The sequence below is a fragment of the Zosterops lateralis genome (genome assembly GCF_965231275.1).
Source record: "Zosterops lateralis genome assembly, chromosome: 12".
Classification (NCBI taxonomy): Eukaryota; Metazoa; Chordata; class Aves; order Passeriformes; family Zosteropidae; genus Zosterops; species Zosterops lateralis.
The window spans coordinates 4,114,332-4,138,238 of record NC_139772.1 but is presented as its reverse complement, the minus strand read 5'-3'; the positions used below and the strand labels follow the sequence as shown (position 1 = coordinate 4,138,238).

General features: G+C 39.2%; 1 protein-coding gene across 6 annotated transcripts in view; it reads left to right on the top strand.

The window, feature by feature from the left end:
• The window catches only part of CDH13 (cadherin 13), a gene marked incomplete at its 3' end in the record, with an annotated part of 461,247 nt that overhangs the window by 247,125 nt on the left and 190,215 nt on the right, over positions 1–23,907 (top strand). For all 6 annotated transcript variants that reach the window (XM_083870235.1, XM_083870236.1, XM_083870237.1 and 3 more), the window contains one exon: positions 23,033–23,177. In XM_083870235.1, the coding sequence (XP_083726361.1) occupies positions 23,033–23,177 (145 nt within the window). The remainder of the gene's footprint in view (positions 1–23,032; positions 23,178–23,907) is intronic.

Below are 23,907 nucleotides of genomic sequence, written 5' to 3'. Positions count from 1 at the left end.
GTCCAATTATTTGTGACTGTTTGGATAGACCTTCAACTCTGCTTGAGCTGAGTTTGCTGAGCACAAATACATGCTTTAAATATTCAACCAGTTCATTTTAAATACTATCTATTAATATTTAGTAAATAATAGCTCTTCATTAATCGGACAATAATACTTGATATGGTGGTTAATACAAGATAACAGGATCCATTTGTAATTAAATAACCCCAGTGAAGTGAGAGCACTAAACAATCAAAGGGTCAGGCTACCGAATGTTAACAAGCAGAGCATTACCCATTATAGTTATTACAGCAGTAATTACCCTCCAGTGATACATTTATAATGTTAAAAGTGTATTCACCAAAGAAATTATTTATTGAAAACTCACTGAATTAATGGAGACAGAGAATGTCTTTTGTATTTTTTTTTTTTAATAAAAATCTTTATTTTCTGCTCTTCTGTTCCATGCACTAAAACTTGTGCTAAATGTTCCCCCTGCTGTATTTCATTGCAAGATGCAAAGTGCTGTCTAATGTGTGTTTTGTTTATTTGTGCAAAATCTGTAACTGCGAAGGGCAGTGCCATGAAATATTAAGAGCCTTGCCATCTGTTTGTGAGAAGATGTGAGGTGTAGCTGCAGTCAAGGCTGAGTGCTCTGGAGTAGGAGGGAAGTTTTTATATTTACATTCCATATGGTGCAAGCAAAATATGGCAAACAGAGCATTTTCAGATGGCACCCACAAGGTAAAATCCTGTCTGTCCTGCAGGCACAGCCAGATTCCTCCTCACTGCTTTCAGTGAGTGCGGTTGTCAGCTTGTCTCAGCCATTAACTTCTCTTAGTTTTGGAAAGACTTACAGCATTTGCACTTTAGCTACCATTATCACCTTTAACAATTTATCTGAATTTTCAAAATCTCATCAATAGGTCAGAAATTCACCAGGATTGTGAGAGGAAAGAAAAGAGCAGAAGTGACAAGAGCCAAAGACTCAGAAACTTTCACTGGACACAGAATATGTGAATAATATGGACCAGAATATGGTGAAAAAATGTTGGTTTATTTCTTCAAATGCCAACATGAATGAAACCATGCCACTGAATGAAAACAGCACCAGAATTATCACAACTTAGGGAAGGAGGAAGGATCTGAGAGGGGCCCTCTTGTTTTGCTATTTTCCCATCCTTTAATTATTGCTTTGGCTTCCATTTGATGCCAAATGAGCAAATCCCACAGGCTTTTCTAGGTGATCATGATATATTGAATAAATCTTTGATGAAACTAATACATATAAAAACTTACAATAAAACTTTGGCTGACTTTGACTCTCTGGAGCTGTGGCAGAGTGATGTGACCTCCAAGTTCTCTTCAGCTCTCTCAGCAACTGATCACCTCTAAGATTTCTCTTATTGCCTTCAGACCATCCTGAGGGGATGAAGAAACCTAAGCAAGGATCTGTCAAGATCTATCAAGATCTAGGAAAACCTATCCATGAGTTTTTCACAGGACTTAATTGACAGAATGAAAACTTTTTCCTTCACCCTTCCCAGCTGAGCTCATAGCACAGTGTCCAGGCAGTGCAGCATAGGTTGATGGTGAGAGATTAATCCAAAGTTAGGCCCAGAAACTGTATTTTAATTGGAAATAAAAACACTGTTTTGCCTTTTTTGTAGTCGCAAGAGTATTTTGAAATTCGGATTTGGAGCATATTGGAGCATGGCTTGTCTCTAATCACATAGTTTATTTTACATGTTCCCCATCTCAGTAAGGATCCTGATTTATTCCCACTATCACCATAATAGAAATTGTAAGAGCAATAAGGTGAAATAATGTGAAAATAGGGAGCAGAGGTTTTAATCAGCAGTCCTTAAAAACTATGTCTTTCACATTTTTAAACTCCATGTTGACAGTTTAGTGAAGGAATGAGAGCAATTTACATTTCAAAGCTTAGTTTAGAAAATTGGTTTGGTTCATTAGAAACTTATGGTTGGGTTTTACAAATTTGTCCCTTCTCCCTGCCTATTCCTCCCTCTGTCCTATTCATTTTTAATCTCTTCACATATGCATGGCATTTCCATGCCAATAGTAGAGAAAAATGCTCTTAAACTCCTCATTACATCGATATCTTGACACGGTCTTATCCTGCAACCTGTGGAAGAGATTTCACTGATTTTAGACTTATTTGTCAGTGTCCATTACCAAGCAACCTACAGGACTGCAGCTGCAGACAAATCAAATTTATACCCACTTCATTTTCCAACAGCATAATTGAGAATTCCATTTAATCTCAGTATATTCAGCTCTGACTTCTACATCTTCCTGAAGCTTCCATTCTCATCAAAGATTTACATGGTGTGTTACCTGCTTTTCCTCTCACTTTTTTTTTCTTTTTTTTTGTCAGCTAATGGCTATTCATAATGCACATTTTATATGAAAAATTGTTCCATTATTATCCTTTTCTCCTGAGCAGTTTGAAAAACAGGAAGGCAAAAATGAACATTAAAAGCCTGAATTCCGACTCGCCCAGAGATAAAGCCCAGTGCTCAGATTCTTCTGTGGGCCACCTTCATTCCAGCTTGTTTAGGGAGGCATAAATTAAACCCTCTCTACACAGCAGCCTGTTTTCAATTCAGGTTTTATCTTCATGAAGGACAAACAGCTTTATGTGTGAGGTTTCCTGCAAAGCTGCTGTTCAGACAGGATGAAAACATTTCACACCACAGGCTCATCTCACCCTAAGAGGGAGCAGGGACAGCAACAGGCACCACCCAGACTGGAGGGATTTTGGGGATGCAGCTGGTGACAAGCTGCACAAGACTTTGAGGGGTGTAACCCTGGTTTGTGCCTGAGATGTTTTGGTTTTCTGAAATTCCTTTCCCAGGGAATTTTCTGTAAACAGGAGGAATGTTTTGGTAACTGTATTATGTACACTCTTTCCCTAGGAGGGACTTCTTGATGTCACTCTGGTCTGACCAATGGGAGTGAAGAGGTTTGCTTTTGTTTCACCAATCAAATTGGTCTGTGTAAAATAGTATAAAAGGGAAACACATCCCAAAAATAAAGGAGTCATTTTCACCCTTCTGAGGTCAGAGTCTGTGTCGTTGTGGTGTAAAAAAGCATCAGGAGAGGCTGCAGGGTGGCTGAGCAGGTGGGACAGTGGATTTCACCTGAGGTGCCTCTTCCTCAGCTCTCAGTTTAGATTGGGAGGGAGGTTTAGGAATGAATCCTGCAGGTGCCTCCTCTGAGGGTGGTTTGGTTCAGATTGTGCAGTAGGTTTGGATTTGAGGAGCTGAAGTCATTTGAATGAAAGCAAACTGCAAGCCATGCTCAGGAGCTCTCCTTTCATCTCTGAGCTCATCATCAGGGGGGAACAAGAGCAGAGTGCAGGTGTTAGCGTAGGAAAGAACACACAATCACAAAATTGTGTGCGGTGCTTTATTTCAGAGCTCTGGGATCCAGGGGTCCGGACGACCCAGATCTCAGCTTCATCAAACATGCTAAATGGATGCAATTTTATACCGTTCTTGTTACATAAGGATTCATGTTAATCATTAAACCCCATTGTTCCATTGATTCTACCCCGAGTAACAATGGTCTTCGTGATTCTTGCTCAAGATTCTGGTTTGAGAAAATAATAATATTTAGTTACCAAACTAATATCACAATTGACAATACTAGCATGTATCATACTGATGATTATACAGGTACAGATCCTCCTGATCTAACTTTATTCTTAAGGCCTATGTGCTCTATCCCGAATCACCAGCGTTCCCCCCAGTTTCTCCCCCCACCACCTGAGCAAAGTTATACTTGATTTGGTTAAAACAATAGCATGGAATAACATCCTGGTTACAGTGGAGCTGATCTCCTGTTCTCGGGCCCTTCCTACTTCAGAAATCAGTTTAACCCTATGCTATCACAGGTGTCAGGTCCCCCTCAGTGGCTTTGGCCCTGGGGGTCTCCACTGGCCTCTCTGTGCTCCTGCTGCTTGAATCCCAACACCACAGATCACACCACTGGGAAGGATTGTTTGTTCTCTTATTAAAGATGCTGGCAAGCATGGATTCCTTTCAGATCGTTGAAAGGTTCCATAAAATGCATTAAAATTCCCTTTGGTCTGCAAAACTGTGCGTGAAGTTTTTCTACAATTATGCGAGGACTGCTAAGGTGATGACCATCTGTGCAGTAATTCAGCCTTTTCCAAAGTATTAAATAAAGCATTCATCTCTTTTGAGTTTCAAAAGCAGCCTGTTTTCGAGAGAGAGATTTTTCTTCTGGTATTAAAAGGGTCATACTTTTTCCAAAGCAGAAAGTAAACACTTAATGTATTGCTGTTTATGTTCTTTTTATGTGTGTGCACAAATATTTGTGTTGCTCTCCCTAATAGGAAGTCAAGGAAGTTGTTTGGGCATATAGGTTTCCTGTCAAATATATAAGACAAGTGATCATCAGAAAATAAGGCAAAACAGAGTATAAAAATGAACAAGCAGTAAAATATGGGGGTTTGTTAGTCGGAAACCTTGCAATGCATGAAAACTATTTCACTGAATGTCCGAGTCCTCCTTTCTTTCTACTTTCCCATTTTTCATTTTTTATGCTAGATTGATCTACAGTAACTCAGGATGGAAGTTAGGGACTGAGAGGTTATAAAAGAAAGCTTTCAGGATTTATTTTATTTGACAATATGATGAGCTTCTGCACTTGCTGTTGAAAACAATGTCTAACAGTTGGGATTCTCCAGTTGTCAGAGCCCTTTCAGCAGTGGGATTATTTCTGATTACAGTGTGGTTTGCCAATCCTGGAATGAGGGTGATGAAGCATAAAACACATCCCAGAGCACCTCTGGCCTTTGCTGCCATGTTCCCCACTGGTAGAAACCTGCACTGGGCAGACCAAAACTCTCCTTCTGTCCCTACAAAGTCCTTTGACACTTGCAAGTCTCCAGAATAATTTTAAAATCGGACCCTCCAATGAAATGCAAATAAATGTTCAGCTGGCAGAAATCAGATGCCACTGAATTCTAGGAATCAAAAGCTGATTTTGTTACCAATTTTGCAGTCTGGTTTGACTTCCCTGCCTTCTAACACCTACATAAGAGGGTCCATTATGCGTTCTTGAGGTATGTGCACTAACATCTCTGATCTTCATGAGAAATCATCGTTTTCTAAGCTTACAAGATTAAAAAATTAGAAAACTGAGTGAAGAAACAGACTTTTTTTTTGCTGTTGGTTTTTACTGTATTGTTAAAAATAAAGATGGAGTTGTAGAGCTGAGTTTTTAACACTGGGTTTACTCATGGGCTGTAGGAAGTGGTGAAGTGGTTCCATAGCATGATCAATTGTTTAGGTAGCTTGAATTTCAACAGCACTTAAAACTTGTACTCTCATGATTGACACTAATGATTCTGAAAGAGACACTATTCTGTCGAGTGAGTAATTTGTTTTTTTTTAAAGGATTGCTTGAGTACCTGTTTACTCTGTAGACCAACAGTGGGGGTGACATTATGGTGATACAGCCAATAAATAGGATGGTTATGGTTCTTTTTTTTTAAAGTATCTGAAATACTTGTCGACAAAATGTGTCATGCTGGCTGTGCCTGTGACGTTTTGTAAAGTCAAAGCCACGATTTTGGTCTAGCTGCCTCTGGCTTTTAATGATCAAAGTTGTTAGTACCTTAAATATTGCAGTGAGATAAGCTCCAGTGAACAAGAGATCAGCATATTATTGCTTATATTGCCTGTAATATTTGCTTCATTTTATGAAAAGTGATTTCTTAATGAACTTTTGGCCAGACCTGAGTGCAGTTGGAACTTGTGGGAGTTTGAGCAAGGGAGCACTGGCCAATATGGTTGGCAACATTTTGGTCTTGGATGTGTAACCCCTCTCTGGAACCAGATTCAATAACACAGAGTGGTCATTACTGAGGAAACAGACCCACGTGGAATAATAGGAGGGAATAGTGTAGTCCTGACTCCCCATTGCTGATCCACAGGAGCTTTCCATGGCAGAAAACAGCCCTGTGTGGTGCATTCCTATGGTGTTTGTTTCCCCAGCTGGTTCCTGGGGGCTGAATGCCATCACCCAGGGCAGGTGCTCAGCCTCTGCCATCCCCAAATTCCCTTTTCTTTTCCCTGGAGCCCCCTGTAAGCCTGGTGTGCACCCAGTGCCTGCAGACACTGGATGATGTCTCTCTGCTCTGCATGGTTAATCTTGCAAGGCTGTAAAATCTCTGCTGCTGGCAAGGCCTTTCCACCCTGTGGGGACTGATAGGATTTTGTGTTGCTGCAGAACATTAACAGCAGAAATCCACTGCAAGCTTGGGGGCAAAGATAACTGAGGCTGCCAGAGGTCAGGGTGATGCAGAAGTGTTGGCATGACCAGCTTTCCCAGAGCTCTCAGTGCAAGGCTCTGCTCTCTCACAGGCACCTTTTAGATCTCTCCATCCTGTAGGAACAAAGGAGGTAAAACAGGGGTGAGGACCATCTCAGCTTTTCCCTGCATTTCCCACACAGCCCACAGGACTTCTATTCCAGCTCAGACCCTCAGTGAGAGCTCTGCAGGTTCATCAGGGAGAACTTGTGCCCTCTGGGGTTTTTAGGGGAGGAGCTGCATGTCCTCTGTGTTCCATGAAGTGCAGGTGGCACACTGAGGGCACAAGAGGTTCTTTATGCAGTTCCCTCGTTTGCACTCTTCCCATGATTTCATTAGTGAAAGGAACAAAGAGGGAGAAGTTACATAAGGCCCTCGCTCAGGATTAAAAATGTTGAGTGCTTCTTTCTCTAGATGTAAACTGCAGGGTCTGCTCAAGATATGGTACATCAGAAAAACAGATTTGATAAGATTACAGCGACTTCAAGCATCTGCTCCTGGTTGAAGTTTTTCAATTTCTGAGTAGTAATCTTTTGTTTAATGTTCTTCGTGTATTAAATCTCCTTAATTCCAGAAACCTTTAATCTGTGTATGTAATAAGACATTGCTGTTGAAGTGCCAAATGCTTTGTTTGCACATTTTTAAGTTTCAGGAATCTGTTAAAATACCAGAATGTCCTTTGTAGGAGATTATTTAGATCATAGGCTCTGTTGACTGGTGAAATTGTGTTTATCTTCACAATGAGAAAAAACAGGAATTCTAAAGGGGAAAAAAAAAAACAACCCTACTTTATGGGAAGGAGTCTTCTTCCAGCCCAATCTCATTCATTAAAAGAAAATGTATATTAATTAAAAATTGAGACCCTTCATTTCTGTTGCAAGGCTCCTTGCAAAAGACGAATTATTTTATATATCTGGTATGTGTTAGAAGTGACAGATGAGATTAATATGCTTCTTAAATTACCATTACCAAGGGTCAATTAATAAGTGAACTAACCTTGTGAAAGTCATTCTGAAAGACTAGTTACAGATCTGTAATAGTCCCTGTCAAATTACACGGAATTGAGAAAGTGAGAAATCTGTCAAATAAATACGATACCGACTAATTGCATTCTGCATAAGGTAAATGAGCTTTGGTGCTTGTTGGTGGAAGGAAGAAAAATAAGTCAAAGAAATGTTGCCATTAATAATATACAAATTTGGAATAAAATTTACTTCAGGGAATGTGAATGCACAGAAACCTCCCTTGGTAAGGGAAAAGGGAAGTTTCTTGGCAGGCAAAGAATAGGGAATATGAAGGTTGAATGATCATTAGAGAAATATTTATTAGGCTATTATATAGTTTATTACCTTGGTAATTACAGGATTTACCTGTTTTTTCATTCTTTGATGCGATTTTTAGTTGTCCTCTGGATCTTTAGAGGTTAACTTATACAAATTAAGGTTTAATTATGATAAGAATTAATCCAACCATGTTTGCTGTGTGGTGGCGAGAAAAAGGACCCTGGTTCCAAGTTACTCACTGTGGGAAGGACTTCAAAAAATACCCAAATCTCCAGGGTGACCAAGTGTCATGTTAGTCACTAATCTTATTTCCTGTGATCAGGTTATAAAACTTCAACAGGTATAAAAGCAGGATCACAGAAAACCAGTCTGCATTCTTCCAGGAAACACTTAAACCTTCATTTAAGACACTTCCACCAATAAAACCAACCACTTTGGGGTCAAATTTGGATGTTCACAGCTATTGGCAACTGCAAATATGATTTTACACTGTAGGTTTCAACGTCAGCCCATCTCTAGTTACTGGATTTTGTTAAATCATCCAGCTACATCTATTAATGAATAAATATTTTACACAAATTTTAAGTACCAGGAAAAAGCAGCAAGTCAATCATTTATTTGTGTAGCAAGCCACAGGTTTGCTGCCATGGCAGAAGTGGCTGTTTGTGCTGTTTTCTAATGGTATGAGTTTATGAAATTTGGATATCTACAGAATTAAAACAGCAGTCATGCTATTGCATAGGATAAGCACACCAGCATGTGCTGCCATGAAGCGCTGAGCTGAAAATTCCATATTCCAGCCCTAGAAATGTTTATGGGGCAGGTCAGGGAGTACCAGCACTGCCATGTGGCTGAAGGGATTGAGCACAGCCACCCAACACTGGGCTCAAAAGCTGAAGGCTGAAATGTGCTCAAGTGCAGCCTCTGATGGGTAATTCTAAAAGATAAATGTGGTTCTGAACAGGAACCTATTCAGAGAAAAAGAGTTTAAAAAAAAGAAGATGTTTCCATGTTTCCATATATTTATTCAGTTCTGCTCTCTATGATCTTCTGGGTAAAGCAGAACATGAAGCAGGAAAATAAACTCCTTAATGTCACTTTTCTTCTCTGTTGTTTCATTAGTGAGAGAACATTTTTATGACATTGAAAATCCTGCATAGATCAAGATTGTTTTTTTTTTTCTAGTGAACAACTTCATTTTAGTTAAACTCTTACATGATATAATTTACCTGCTGTCAAACCCAGTTAAGTGACATAGTTTGGTGTTATCATATTCCAGAACATGTCAAGATTTGATGAGTTCTGAATGTTGTGTTTAGTAGTATACATTTTTAAAAGGTTTTTTTTTTTTTTTCCAACATTCTACTGAACTCACTGAATCTTTCTCTGAATGTCTCTTTTTTTTCTACAGGAAAATGTTCCTGTTATACAGTTTTGGTTTCTTGCTAATGAGACAAGCCATGTTTATGCTTGTTTTTTGACCCCTTAGTGAGAAATGAGTCTGATCACTTAAAATACATTTCTTCCATGTATATTTTCCTGTGGTTAAAACTTCCAATTTCTCTGAATTGTTCAGTACGAAACTCATTTATCTCCTGATATGAGACAATTCTTTCTAAGTGATGCCTGTAGTAAAATCAGGGCAGTGGAGTAAAGCCAGAGCAGTCTGTGCCTGTCGGCTGCTCCATGTGATGGTGTGTGAGAGCTGCTTGCAGGAGAGCACAGAGTGCCATCTATTGAACACGGGGAGCCTGCAGCCCTGCCTTGGGAAGGAGGGGAGATTGGATAAAACATTTAACTTCCAGAAAAATGATCAACCCACTTGAGGTTTTACCGCGTTTCCTTTTGCCCTCTTTTTCCTTCTTTCCCATAAAATGAAGCAAACACAGAAGTTCTAAAATAATCCTTCTTGGCCTTCTTTAGGTTTGAGAGAAGATTTTGAGATCTTTTTGCATTCCTAAGTAGACCTAATATTTTTAAGTTGGTTTCTTTTCACAGCTGGATGTAGCCCTGGTTCGTGCCTGAGGTGTTTTGGGTTTCTGAAATTCTTTTCCCAGGGAATTTTCTGTAAACAGGAGAAATGTTTTTATAACTGTAACTTTGTTATTAATTCCTTTCCCTAGGAGGGACTTCTTGATGTCCCTCTGCTCTGACCAATGTGAGTGAAGAGGTTTGTCTTTGTGTCACCAATCAAATTGGTCTGTGTAGAATAGTATAAAAGGGAGACAAATCTCAAGAGTAAAGGAGTCATTTCAGGCTCTGAATCTTGGAGTCTGTGTCATCGTGGTGTAAAACAGCCTCAGTTGGTTTTGCTTTCCTTATAGAACCATAGAATCATCCACATCCCCTCCCAACACGGGTTTAGGAGCCTTTTGTTATTCCCATCCCAGGGGATTTACTTGGTACCACAATAACAAACCTTTAGTTCTACAAAAACCCTCAGTTAAAACCAGAATAATTTACTCTTTTTGAAAGGCTCCATGAAGTTGATGGATTGCTTCTGATTTCAGCTCCAAAATCAAACTCTTGGGATTGACTGGACTCAGTTTCTCTGTGTGTTCTGCATTGACCCAGCAAGTTACTTAATAGTGACAGATTTATAAACGGGTTACTCCAAATAAAAGAAATTATCTCATGTTTGAACCAGCAATATATTGATGAGAAGTCACCTTGCCAGCCCAAAGGAGAAGCAGCCTTTTTGGGGATGCAGAAGAATTGAGTGAGGAACTCTTATGCAATTTGCCACTAATTGTTGTTTAATTGAACAGTAAAGCCCAATCATTATGTTTGCTGTGTCTGTCAACGTAAAAACAAGAAGGTGACAGGAACAATGGAGTAGAGATAGGACTATGTCTAGTCCCAGAGCAGAATTTGGTGAATAAATCTTATTTTCCTCTTTTTAGACACCATCCAAAATGTCTAAATAAGATAGTCTGTACCCAGAGGGACTGTTGCAATTACATTGGCAGAAATAATGATATTTCAAGCTATAATTAAATGCATTTAAAGCAAATCATGGTGTACTGTTAAAATAGCTCCCTACTGCTTTCAAAAAGTTCAGGTTTTAACACACACCTATTATTTTTAGAAAAGATCTGGACGGGGATGTTAAGTCCCTTAATTGACATAAGGGGAGTGAACTCCTCCAGGGGAGTGTAATGGAGTAAAACACCACAGGTTGATTTTCCATCCCCTTGTGACTTCAATGCCACTTTGGGAATAAATACACCGAGGTTGAATAGTCTGGTCTGTGCAAGAAGTCCCTTTGGAGCATCAGCTTGAAAAGTCTCTTCAAGCCTTCCTTTTCTAGGACATTTTGAATTTTAAATGCTGCACCCCAGTAGATTTTAACAGCTCAAACCACTGCAAGATTTTTCTCCTCCTTTGCCTATTTCTTTCTACTGTCTGTTTAATTCTCCAGTCTTGCCACAGCAAACCCCTTTGTTTGAAATTAGTTGCCTTTATTTAATTTCTCTGACTTTGTCCTAGGACATACTTTTATTTCTGTGGTTCCTTTAACTGACCCCTGGTACTGTGTTAGTGATTGTCTTTGTGGGTCAGGTTTTTGAGTTAAAGTTTTGCAATAGGAGAAGAAAATGTTCCTGAAAAACTCACTGAGATGAATTCTGGAATTTACTCCTTTTATGTTCTTTTGGTTTGTGGGTGCAGGAAAAAGGCTGATTGCTGTAATTCAAGAAGTTGGGGTTTTTTTCACTTGCAATTTTTGGTACTAAAAGCATTTAATTAATTTTTTGCCTGACTATATCCAGGCTTTACTTTTTGCTGGAATAACTGACTTTCCAATTCTCCCTTTGCCAAATGCAATATTCCATGTAGGATTTTTTTTTTTTCCAGTTGATGCAAGTGATGCAGCTTGATGCAAGCAGTGAAAAAATAGACATCTACAACATAATCCTTGTAAAAAACCAGTTCTGATTGCATTTTTGGACTCAAAATCATGTCTGTTAGTATTTGTGGATGTAAAAGGGTTTGAAAAGGGTAAAAAAAAAAGACAAAAGATGACATTGTAGGTCTTAAAATTCAGAAAATTGCTCAGATAAGGTCATCACAATTTAGAATTTAGGAGAAGCACGAAGGAGAGAAAAAGAGAAATCTTTATCTCTAGAAACAAAACAGGTGTGGAAATGTGGCACAGATAAAGTCCTGAAAGTTGGTGACAGGTCAGTGAGTCTGAAGTGTATGGATTTGGTTTGAGATCTGATTTTATGGAAGTGCAGCCCAGGAATTGTTGTTGTGTTGTAAAACATCTTGTAAGATCTCAGAATTGAGGGAAAGTGGTGGTGGAGCATAAAATTTACTGAGGAAGTGCCTTCCCAACATGTTAAATGAAGTAAATTATGGCTGACTGAGATACTTAAAAATAAATAAATAAATCCAGTGAGGCATGCCAGAACTGCAAATTACACCTTAAGATTAATAGTTCTAACAGGTAAAGTTGTCACGAGAGCTGAAGACCAGTGAAGCATTTCAGAAAGTTCCTGGGTGAAATGTAAGCAAGGAAAATAAAAGAACATGAAATAAATTCTGTCTTTCGACGTGTCACTACACAGCAGATGCTTGTTGATCCTTCAGGAATCACATTAGAGCCATTTGACTACTGAGAAAAGACTTCTCCTGTGTTAATTCCCCTAATTTGAGACTCATTGACTAAATCTTCCTTTATTCACAATTAATGGAGAGAGATGGTCCAACGTGTTAACAAGTGACAAAGACTCAGTTGAGAGAGAAAAAGAGAAGAGGGAATTTGAAATGAAACATTTTATTTTGGATCAGGCTGCCCTTGGCTGCCCCATCTTTCCACTACATTTTGCATGTCTGCAAAATACTTTTCTGATATGGAAAGTGGTCAGGTAATTTTTTTTTTTCCTATGAATGAAATATAGATCTAATAGGAAAACAAAACAAAACAAAACAAAACAAAACAAAACAAACAAACAAACAAAAAAAAAACAACAAAACCCCCCCCCCAAAAAAAAAAAAACAAAAACAAAAACAACCAAAAACTAACAACCCACTACACTGCTGGACTGAAACAGAGAAACTGCTCAGTGTGTGTGATCTGGGAACTGCTGATTTGTTTAGTTGCTCTTATCAGGAAGATCAGCTGTCTCAATTATAAAATACCTCCCACAAACACCCTTTTGGAAAAAATCCAAAACAACTGGGCATAATGTGAAATTCAATAAAGCTGACTGTAGACAAAAATCAGCAAAAACTCCTTTGGTTTGGAACAGGGCAGGATAAAGAGAGTTTTGTTACCTGCAGTGCCTGCACATCATCCCAGCTGCTGAGGGTGTGGAGTGCAGCAGGGCAGGGAAAGCCAAGCACTAACTCTGAACAATTCTGGGCTATATTTGATATATTTACCCACACACATGTCAAAACTATTAATATAACATCTTCTAAGCCCTGATGTTCTTGAGAGAGATCAATAAACTCACTTTTACTGAGGAGTGTAACCAAACACGCAGCGGGGAGCGAGTGGTGGTGATGATGTTTCCCACACCTTTCCTCATCAGCATGGAAATGTGTCAGCTTTGGCACAGCAAACAGGCAGCAAAGTGACAAATGTTTGCCAGACAGGGGTATGAGGAGGAAGGAGAGGGGTGTCCCATGGCAGGAATGTGGTCAGACACTCAGGTTCCTGCTGGTGAAGTGGGTGCTGGTGAAGTGGGTGCACTAACTCTGAACAATTCTGGGCTATATTTGATATATTTACCCACAAACATATCAAAACTCTTAATATAACAGCTTCCAAGCCCTGATGCTGTTGAGGGAGATCAATAAACTCACTTTTACTGAGGAGTGTAACCAAACACACAGCGGGGAGCGAGTGGTGGAGATGATGTTTCCCACACCTTTCCTCATCAGCATGGAAATGTGTCAGCTTTGGCACAGCAAACAGGCAGCAAAGTGCCAAATGTTTGCCAGACAGGGATGTGAGGAGGAAGGAGAGGGGTGTTCCATGGCAGGAACGTGGTCAGACACTCAGGTTCCTGCTGGTGAAGTGGGTGCACTGAGTAAAGAATTTAGAAGAAGATTTAGCAGCACCATTAAAAAATAAATAATAAAGAAATAAAACTCTAAATAATGAAATAAATACATGAGAAAGGGTCTGTGTAGACACACTAACAGAACACTCAATGGTTCATAATCCTATCCTGTGTGCTGGGAAAGGGGCCTGGCAGACACCTCGTACCACAATCCAGTCCTCCTGTGGTGGGAGTTTTGCAGCTCAGTAATTTTAATGGGTTTTGTAACATGCAGCCCTTAGGGTTTGCACCACGGCCATCTCCGTCCTGTGAGGACAGACAAATAAATCTCCTTGAGTTCTCTTTTCCTCCCTCTGGGGACCAACCTTCCAAAAGGTGAAGCTTAGGAATGCTATAGAATTGCATCTCACAAGGCTGGGACAAATACAGTGTATAAAATATGTTCATATCAAATTTTGAACAGCAGAGCAGTTTTGTTTACAGCAATTTTTTCAGGAACTCCACCAGGAAAACACTTGTCGCTAAAGTGTTTCCTTCATTGACACTTGGATCCCAAGCACTCTTATTTTGCTCTTGGATGGGCTTTGAAGCTGCCCACAGGAGCACTGCCAGGGTAAAGAGGATGAGCTGTCACCTCAGGAACCCTGGCAGGGCTGGGAACTCTGCTGGGAACTCCAGCAGTGACCTGCAGGCCCTCCAGTGCAGCCTCTAAAGGCTTCTGTGCAAGTGCTTTTGTAATTGCATGTTTTGTTACCTAAAAATAGGGAGACCTGATCTGTTCCCTCTGTTCCCAGCCTGGTATCAGCCCCAGTGATCCTTGACTCCAAAGACCTTTTCCAACTCCTTTGCAGGAACAGATATTTTAAACAATAATAACAAAGCCAAATATAGGGATGTGTGATATATCCCTGGCATTTGCACTGACCTTTATTTCTTATGCCTAAAGAAGTCACTTTTCCTGTCACCACCAGTGCTTTTGAGATCTTGCATTTCAGTTCTTGGTCTGATTAACTGTGGGCTCTCTCTGACCCTGCTGCTTCTTGCAACCTTCCACGAGTTGAGATCTGTTAAACTCTTGCCACTTCCTCCACTTTTGGAGTTATTTTTGAGCAGCCAGGATGGCGAAGCAGTGTCAAATAATGCCAGGAGCTATTTAAAAGTGCAAAGCTATTTTTTTTTTTTCAGTTTTTCTTTTGTAAGTGTCTTTGTTGCTTTTGTGGTGCAGCACAGAGTCTAAAAATTCTGGCTCAGCTCATGTCTTAATCCTTTATTTCAGCCTTACTTTGTCTCTTTCTGATTTCTTGAATATTTTTTGTGGTGATTTAGACTTGATTGCTTTGGTGAATCCTGATAACTCCTCTCTCTCCCCCCATCCTCACTCCCTTTTTTGAGGGGATCAACATGTGCTCACTTGTGATAGGGGAAGATTTTAATTAATATTTACATGATCATCCTTAATACTTTTTGGTCTGTGTGAAGTGCACGTGGCTCCTTCAAGAGCTGTGTTTGCTCCACAGATTTCTCCTCGTTTGTTCACTGAGGTTATTTTTGGAGTGGGCACTCTCATTTCAATTCCTAGATAATATTTGACAGGATGTTTGCCTCAGAAGTTATTTTAATTCGATTTTTTTTTTTTTTTTTTTTTTTTTTTTGGTAGCCATGTGAGAGATCCTTTGAGGCTTTCTGTTGTGAGGCTGCAGAAAATTATTTTCACTCATGTTTTTGTGTCCTTACAGATGTAGAATGGTGTGTAACGGGGGGGAAAAACATTATACTGAGAGGACAATTGGGTTTTCAAAGATTTTTTCAAAGGTGTTTTGATTTTAATAGGATGTATTATCCGGTCTCATAAGGCACTTTGAAAAATCACACTGTGCACATGTTGGTAGCTTAATAATCTTTGTGAATCTAATTTTACATTACTTGCTCAGCAAGAGATGGAATATCTCTGTCAGTCTTGTGCGCAGAGATCAAAAACCCAGATTGGAGCTCGATTTAAATTTTGTCTGGTCTGTGGCTTTGGTGGAGTCATTTCATCTCTGTCTCCCACCCTTTATTTCTGTGACTGATTCTCATTTGGAACACTCTGTGCCTGTTGCTCCCATCAGTTCTATCACAATCAGGGTGGTTGCAGTCTGAGCATCTCACACCTCCCCTAAAATGAGGATTTTTGTGTGGTTTGGAAGCTCTGTGAGGATGGCAAGACCTTGGAGCAGCTCCTGCCCAGCGACTCTCCCATCCCTGCTGCTCACAAAGGAGAGAATTTTGGGATAATTTCAGAGTCTTCCCCTCTCTGCCCCCAGTTCCTTTGTTCCCTGTGACTTTTTCCATAATTCACCAGTAAAACCCAATTTTCTCTCCTCCAGCCTGGCTGTGTCCTGGAAAGTGCCATTTCTCAGAGAATCTGGATTTACATCTGGGGCAAAAGGTGGATCAAAGCTTTGGCAAATTGCTGGTTACTTGTGTCTGATATTATACAAAACATTAAATGTTCTGTGAGTGTCAAAAGGAATTTTTGCAAAGAATTGTTTATTGCAAATATTTAAATGTTAAAAATAAGAAATCTTAAAATAATAGTCACAAGACCTCACAAGTGAATCTTGTCTGCTCCAAACTGACTTAAAAACCCCCCAAAAATACCAATTACTGCTTGCTGACCCCTTTGTTTTAATGACTTAAAACCAACCTCAGGAATAGGTGGCATAAAATTAAGTTATCCATTTCATGGTTTTATTTTTTCAGTTGACATACAAAAAGCTGCTACAAAAGCCCCAAAATTAATGTTGTATTATTTTATGTTTATAATTTAATATTTATTATATTATTTTATATTTATATTTTTATATTTACGATATTATTATTTATTTATAATTTTATATTTTACTGGGGCAAAAACGTCAAAATAATTTTTGGGAGTTGGGTTTAGTGTGCAGAAAAGGAAGAGTTCATTTTGTTATAAGATTTTTATGAGTGTGTAATGAATGTATTTTTTTCTGCAGTTTATACCACCATTCTCTACGATTTTGGAGTTTTAATGTTCCTCCTCTGTGATTTTTTTTCCATGGGAAAGGGGTCATTTTATACCTAGAACAGAGAAAAATTTTCAGGCTTTAAGCTGTACGAGAAAACAGCACTTTTTTTTAAACAATGCTGTGATTCAGGGACACAGCTGGGGAAGAAAATGCATTTCCTGTGACACTAATGGTGGCACAGTGTATACATCCCCTTAGATAATGAATTCATAATTGCTCGCTTTCGAGCTGCAGAGCAGTTTAACATATTAAAACAACAAAAAAAATTAAACATATAGCATTGCAGCTTCATTTTGCAGCAAGGAGCATGTTCCACTTGATGACATTTTCTAGGAATATTGTGGTTTTCCTGGATTGCCTGTGCCAAGTTTTTCGGTGGAAAAAGAGTTTCTGATGTTATCGCAGGGCAACAGGAGCTGCAGGTACAAAAGTGGCCAAGAAAATGTTCTTGTGCTTCGTCCTTCAAGGGAAGGGTGAACAACTGAGAGATTTACTGCACAAAAAACAATGTGGGAAATGTGCAGGAAGTTATTATTTAATTAAATTTAATTAAGGCTCTAAGAATTTTTTGGTTGGACTGGTTTTGTTTAAAGAAAAAAACAGTTGAAATGACATGGGAATGTTGATTTGTCAGTCACATACAGATAAACCCCCTCATCGACAGGTTCAGATGCAACTTTAGCTTTGGGAAGGTAAAAGATTCTTTTAGTCAGAAGTGTACAAAATTGGCAGAACTTGCTATGCTGTGCATCACAAATTAAAATATAATGTAGACCCTGACCTTTCAGTCTACTGATGTAATTACTAAAATATTAAACCCATTGCCTTGAAAGCCAGAGATAAAAACACATATTTGGCTGTTTATAATATTAAATTCCTCTTTCTTTTCTTAAAATTTCTATTAATGTGTCTACAAACCTTTGCATCTGGAGTGATCAAAGAAGCTGAAGTGACTCTTACTGAAGAATCCGTTCCTTGTCACTTTGGAGAGAGAGAAGTCTTGATTTTATTTTTTAAAATTTTGTTTAATGCACACAGTTAAGAGATAGTTGTGCTAAGAAAATAGAAACTATGCAATAATTAATTATTGAGATGGATGGTATAGCAAGATATAGCCTGTGGAAGATACTCCTGGAGTATTTAAATGGTTAATTAATCCCTTTCCACCTCAGCTCTGAGTACCAGGTTAAACTCTCCCATTGCAGGTAACAGTTGTGCTGGTGGAGAGAATTCTCTTTACCTCCAACAAACTGAATATTTTTATTTTGCATCCTCTCCCTCCATCTCTTATGGAGCAATAGAACTATTAGCTCATGTTTTATTCATACCCTTAAATCAGGAAAATTTACTTGCAATTAGTTTCCCTTTGTCTGAATTATTGTCTTCTCTGAGTTGTGTTAGGTAATTGCATAAAATTTTTACTACAACCTTTCACTATAAAGAGAATTTCTTCACTACATTTTACGACCTAAAGCTGGCCAAATTTTTCTTTTTCTTCCCAGGAAATTGCCTGAATGAAAGATCCATAAGTCCATTGCCTTTCCTTACTGTTAATCCACAGTTAGAAATTGATGATAAATAAACTTAACAAGTTTAGATTACAATAAATGAGATTAGAATAACTGAGGTGGGGCAGGTGGATGGTGCAGTGCTCCTGTGAAGCCTGGGACGAGGAACAAGTAGAAAAACCATCTGTTGATGGAAAAACTCCATGAGAAACATTCCTGTGGGCAACAAATTGGAAATTAAAATTAGATGGCAGGTAACGACTAAATAGCCCGTCTTAGGCTTTGAAGATAATTAAGCACTAAAAGATATTCCAGATTTACTTATGAAAATCTCCAAATTTATGATGTAATTTTATGTGGGCTATTGGCTGGCTGGCTGCAAAGTGAAAATAGACATTTATATGCAGAGAAGGAAGGTGGCTCTCCAGAATCGTTTCACCAAAAGCAATAAATGAATGAAAACAACCCTTCTGTGAAGAGAAACCTTTGAAATTACTTGAAGTAATGGTAAGAACGAGACTGGTTATCTTTTCATGTAAATGTTATTGCTGACTGCAGAGTAGAAAGGATTCAAGACTGTTTAAAATAAAGCAGGAAGCTTAAAGTGAGCAACTTTGAATAAGCTTAACTTCTGATGAGGTCGTTATATTTGGGGTGATGAACAATCCTTGCTTTGTGTATGCTGAGGGAAGTTGGATGGGTGTTGTGGTTTGAAAGCAAAACGAATGAGAGGCTCCAAGTCAGAAATACAATTTAAGAAGAAGAAAGGTAAAAAGGTAAAAATAAAATAAAATAAATGCAATAACACAAAGGAGCACTGACAGAGTCAGAACACACCCTGAGCAGGGTGGTGGGAGCAGTCCAGGTGAGGGGCTCTTCCTGAAGCAGTGATCCCACAGAAAGGTCTGGGAGCTCTGCTCCTCTGGGAATCCAGTGGCTCAGGGCTGCTTGTCCTGTCCCAAATCCCAGATTCTCTCCAGGTGGGAATGCTTGGCTCCTCCCCCTGGGCATTGGGAGCATCTCCCAATGGGATGAGGAGTCGTGCAGTGGCTCCTTGATGGCCCATTAAACAGAGAGAGCTCCTGGAGGGAGTTCCCTGTGAGTCCTGGGCAAGGCATTGATGGGCCATGAGCAGAAGAGCCCAAAGGAGGGGCCTGGGAAAACACTGCCCCACCTGGTTCCAACAGCTCATGGGGATGGGGAGAGAATAAATACTTTGTATACATCCCATACTACAACCCAGGACAATGGGAAGTCTAGAAATAAACCATTTTGAGAAGGGAGAGGGTTCAGTAGGAGTTTTCCAGATAGGATAAATCCTGTTCCTGCCTGTAGTTTGGGGCTTGATGTTGCTTTTCCCTGTTCCATTGCTGTGCCTAATTTGATCTGTGTTTCTGAGCTGTGTCAGAGGCACCAGCCAAAGTTCTGCGTTGTGTCTGATCGTGGAGTTTTGCCCTGTGAGGTGTAAAATTTCTCCCAAAGCCTTGGTTATCCTTTGTTGCATGTTGCATTTCAACTCTTGTTGAAAATGAAATAAGGGTTTAGCCTCAAGAGCTCCTGAAAATCACAAATTAGATTATGATGAACTTCATCATTATCACTGAGTCATGGAATGGTTTGGGTTGGCAGGGACCATCAAGTTTCCACCCCCATGAACACAATTCGATACTTTTAAGTGGGAAAGCTTATTTTTCGCAAAATAAACAGCTACAGAACTCTGAAAGTTGGGAGGTTTTTTCCCAGGTTTTCCAAATCTGTCTTTATGCTTAGCACATGTCCTTGGAGCTGTGTTGTTATAGTCAGATGGGAACTTAAACCCTTTCTCAACGTGCCATTACAATTTCTTGTTATTATTAGAATTAATTCACTATCTTTCATACATCAGTCAAGTTTTACATTTAAACCAGGTAGGCTTTCTTGCCTTCTGCATTGAAGGACTGAAATCTTGAAGTTCTGAGTTAGAAGAATCTAATTTTCCACCTGGTTTTATTTACAGCCTGTTCAAAGTGCCAGTATTGTCTTTTACTTGAATGCTTTTCTCACTTGCATGTGTTGGGTTTTTGGAAATAACAATAAACTTCTGTTGTTATTTTGTGCGCAGATTTTATGCATTTGTTTTGTTTTGTTTTAATTTGGGGTGGTTTTGTGTTTTTGTTTCATGGGGAAGTGAGATATGAGACAGCTTCTTTCACAAACTGGTCACATAAAGAATGATGGCCATAACTTTAGTGTTCCAGGCTTTTACTTGAAAACATTGTAGAATGAGCTGGAGAGTTAACTCAGGACAGGCTTGAAAATTATTGTACAAAGATGAATAAAATAAAGTCCTCTGTCATCTTAATAAAATGAAGAAGATATCATGTAGCTGTTCCTATAGACCTGTCATGCCAAATTTTTTGGACAGTTGCTCTCAGATGCAGTGGACTTGGCAAAGATAATGTAAATCTATTTCAGTTATTAATATGAATCTCCTATTCTTTTCCTTAATCTGTGCAAGTCTAATAAAACCCCCAAAAACTAGTGTTAGATCAGCCTTTGTTTTAAATGACTTACAATTTTGATAAAGCAGCTGAAGTAGTTTTTTTTTTTAAATTTAACAAAGTCTTTGTTCTTTCCAATGAACAGCACAGTCACTTGATACTGAGAGATAGATTAAGAGCAAATTATCTTGAATTTGAAAATTAATTTGCTGGAATTTCACAGAGAAATATTGCTATTCTTTCACTTCCCCAAGCAATTAACATAGTTTTGATGAGTCAGTTTTACTATGATAAAGTGTCCAGCTCTGGAGCCTTCAGCACAGGAATGACATGGAGATGTGGGTCCAGGGGAGGCCACAAAAATGAGAAGAAGGCTGGAACATTTTTCCTGTGAGGATAAGCTCAGAGAGTTGGGGTGTTCAGCCCAGAGAAAAGGCTCCAGGAGGATCTTAGAGCCCTTTTCAGGGGATTATAAAAAGGTTGGGGATAAACATTTAGCAGGATCTGTTCAATAGGACAAAGAGTGGTGGTTTTGAACAAAAAGAGGAGAGATTTAAACTAGATACAAGGAGAGAGAAATTACAATGAGGGTGGTAAAACACTGTTGTGGATGGCACAGAGATGTGGTGGATGTCCCATCCCTGGAAAACCTCCAAGGCCAGGCTGGATGGAATTGGAGCATCTGGTCCAGTGGAAGGTTTCCCTGCCCATGGCAGGGGGTGGAAATAGATGAACTTTAAAGGTCCATTCCAAGCCAAATTATTTTATGATTAATTTCATCAGCAGTTTCAAACTGTAGCTAAAACTGTATCTGACTTTAATGTAGTTCAGGAATGGAATCACTTTTCCCTTCCCAGTCCCCATCACATCCCATGGCAAAGGTTCCTGCATTGACTTTGGAGTTCAGAGTTGAACAAGCCCAAAAGTTAAAAGGAAGGTGCTCCCATAAATCTTCAGCTGTGCCAAAGCTACAAGAATTATTCCAATCAGAGTATTTGTCTGCCTTTAAGCTGTGAAGCCATATGATAAAAAAATAAGGCTTGGGAAAGGCTTGCAAGAGCAATTCCTAGACAAATGAGGATAAGCAGTGAGTAGATGTTAAAATGGACTGTGACACTATTTACAAACAGTGCCTGTGAGTAGGTGTCTCACTCATAACAAACACTCCTACTCACACCTAACACATTGAATTAAAAAAGTGGAAGGTATTTATAAGCATAACAAAAACCAGAGAAAGGTGATAATAACCCATCCATTTTAATAAGGAATTAGGATTCTGACCTATTTCTTTCCCAGTAGGATTTATCACTATGTTATAAATAACTTACAGGTATAAGACAGGGCAATGTAGAATAAATTAACAGTATAAACAAAATGCTCAGAGACTTCCAGCTCCTGCTGGCACCATTTTCTCAGGGAAAGACTGGGAGAGAGTGATATTAACGTCTGAGCTCAGGTTCATTTTCTGGCTGGCTTAACTCCATTAAAGACTTGAGTCTGGGGATGGGGAGGGCAGGTGAGAATGATAGTGGTGTCTCAGACATGTTTATTGCTGTATTTTATTGATTTCTTGTGAGGGGAGAGAACTGCAGGTAGAGCATACGGTTGCAATCTAAATTGATTTCTCTGTTGTTTAAGAAGTTTTGGCGTGGTTTGCCCGGGTGACTCCCTGGGACTTTGCACTGCACATGGTTTGGCGGGTTGAAATGTACAGTAGAGTCTTTGTCTCCAGTTTTTGGAAGTAAAGAAAGTCCAAACAAATCTTCAGCTTGTGACTACACCCACCTGATTGAGACTGCAGATGTTCTTTCATTCTTCCACACCTGATTAGAAAACCCAGAGAATTCTGAAAATGGCCTAACAAACACTTCATGCCATCGCCATTGAGAAAATGCCTAAATGTCTAAAGCATTCCTGCATTTGTTTTTTTGTTTTTTTTGTTTGTTTTTCCTAGTTTTGTTTTCTCTTTGTTTTTAAAACTGCTTTTGCTTGAGCATTAATGTCAATTCTACCATGATAATCCTACAAGTGTCCACTGGAGGTGTGGTTGATAAAAGAAACAAATTCTAACTGAATTTTTACATGATTCGGATATTTGCAAGGGGCCTTGGTGTTTTTTTTGGTTTGTTTTTTTTTTAGCTCTATTAATTCTTTGGGCAATATGGCATTGTCAGGCTGCCAGGGGATATCTCTTTTTGAATGTACATCTGTCTTCTTTTTTCTTAGAGGAGAAATCTGCTCTGAGCCTTGCCCAAAGAACAGGCTGCAAGTTGTGTTTTTGGCAGGGTCTGGCTACACCAACACTCACCTTACTCTTCTCCCTCTGACAACGAGCTCATGGCTTTATTCCCTTTCCTGTTCACACAGCTGGAGGTGGAGGTGGTGGACATGAATGGGAAAACCATCGACGGGCCGGTCCGCCTGGACATCTCCGTCATCGACCAGAACGACAACAGGCCCATGTTCAAGGAGGGGCCCTACATTGGCCACGTCATGGAGGGATCTGCCACAGGTGAGCCCCATGCCAGCCACAGCTCAGTAGATGCTGCCTGAACCAATTTTCTTTTGATAAATGAGTTATTGTCACGTTGCGTGAGTGTTCCCGCTGATTTTGCGGCTCGTTGGGTTCTTCCTCTGCAAAAAAAAAAAAAAAAAAAAAAAAAAAAAGAGGTGGGAGCAGCACGGTTTTAGAACAACAGGTAACGGTTTTTGAAAAACAATGGATGATTTTTGAAAAACAAGCCTCTGCAGTGAAAAAAAAAAGAAGAAAAAGGAAAAAAAAAACACCCCAGAAATTAGTTGGAAATAGGAGATTCGATTTTGGTTCATGTTTTTTATTCATGTCTGGAATCAACGAAGACAGCCCCTAGGATATGATTAAGATTCAAACCAAATACCACGAGCAATTTCTGTGCAGACTGGGAATTTCACTTTTTTTTTTTCAGTAAGTTTAGTTACTGGAAGAGTTATTTTTTATTTGTTTATGTAGCATGAGTCTAGTAAATAGGACAAATAAATGGAAAGCACATTATGAATAAACTAATGTTGTAGGGCAGATTGAAATACTGAACAATGCTGATAAACAGATGTTGTAAATGCAGATACAACAGTTGCAGCAAAACAAAAACACATTGATAATTAAATTTAGTAAGGAAAATATTCTGATTAAATTTCCTGTTGATTTTGTTTGATGATGGAGTTCTGCAGGAGTAGGATTTTGTTCCAAGTTTTAATGTGGGTAC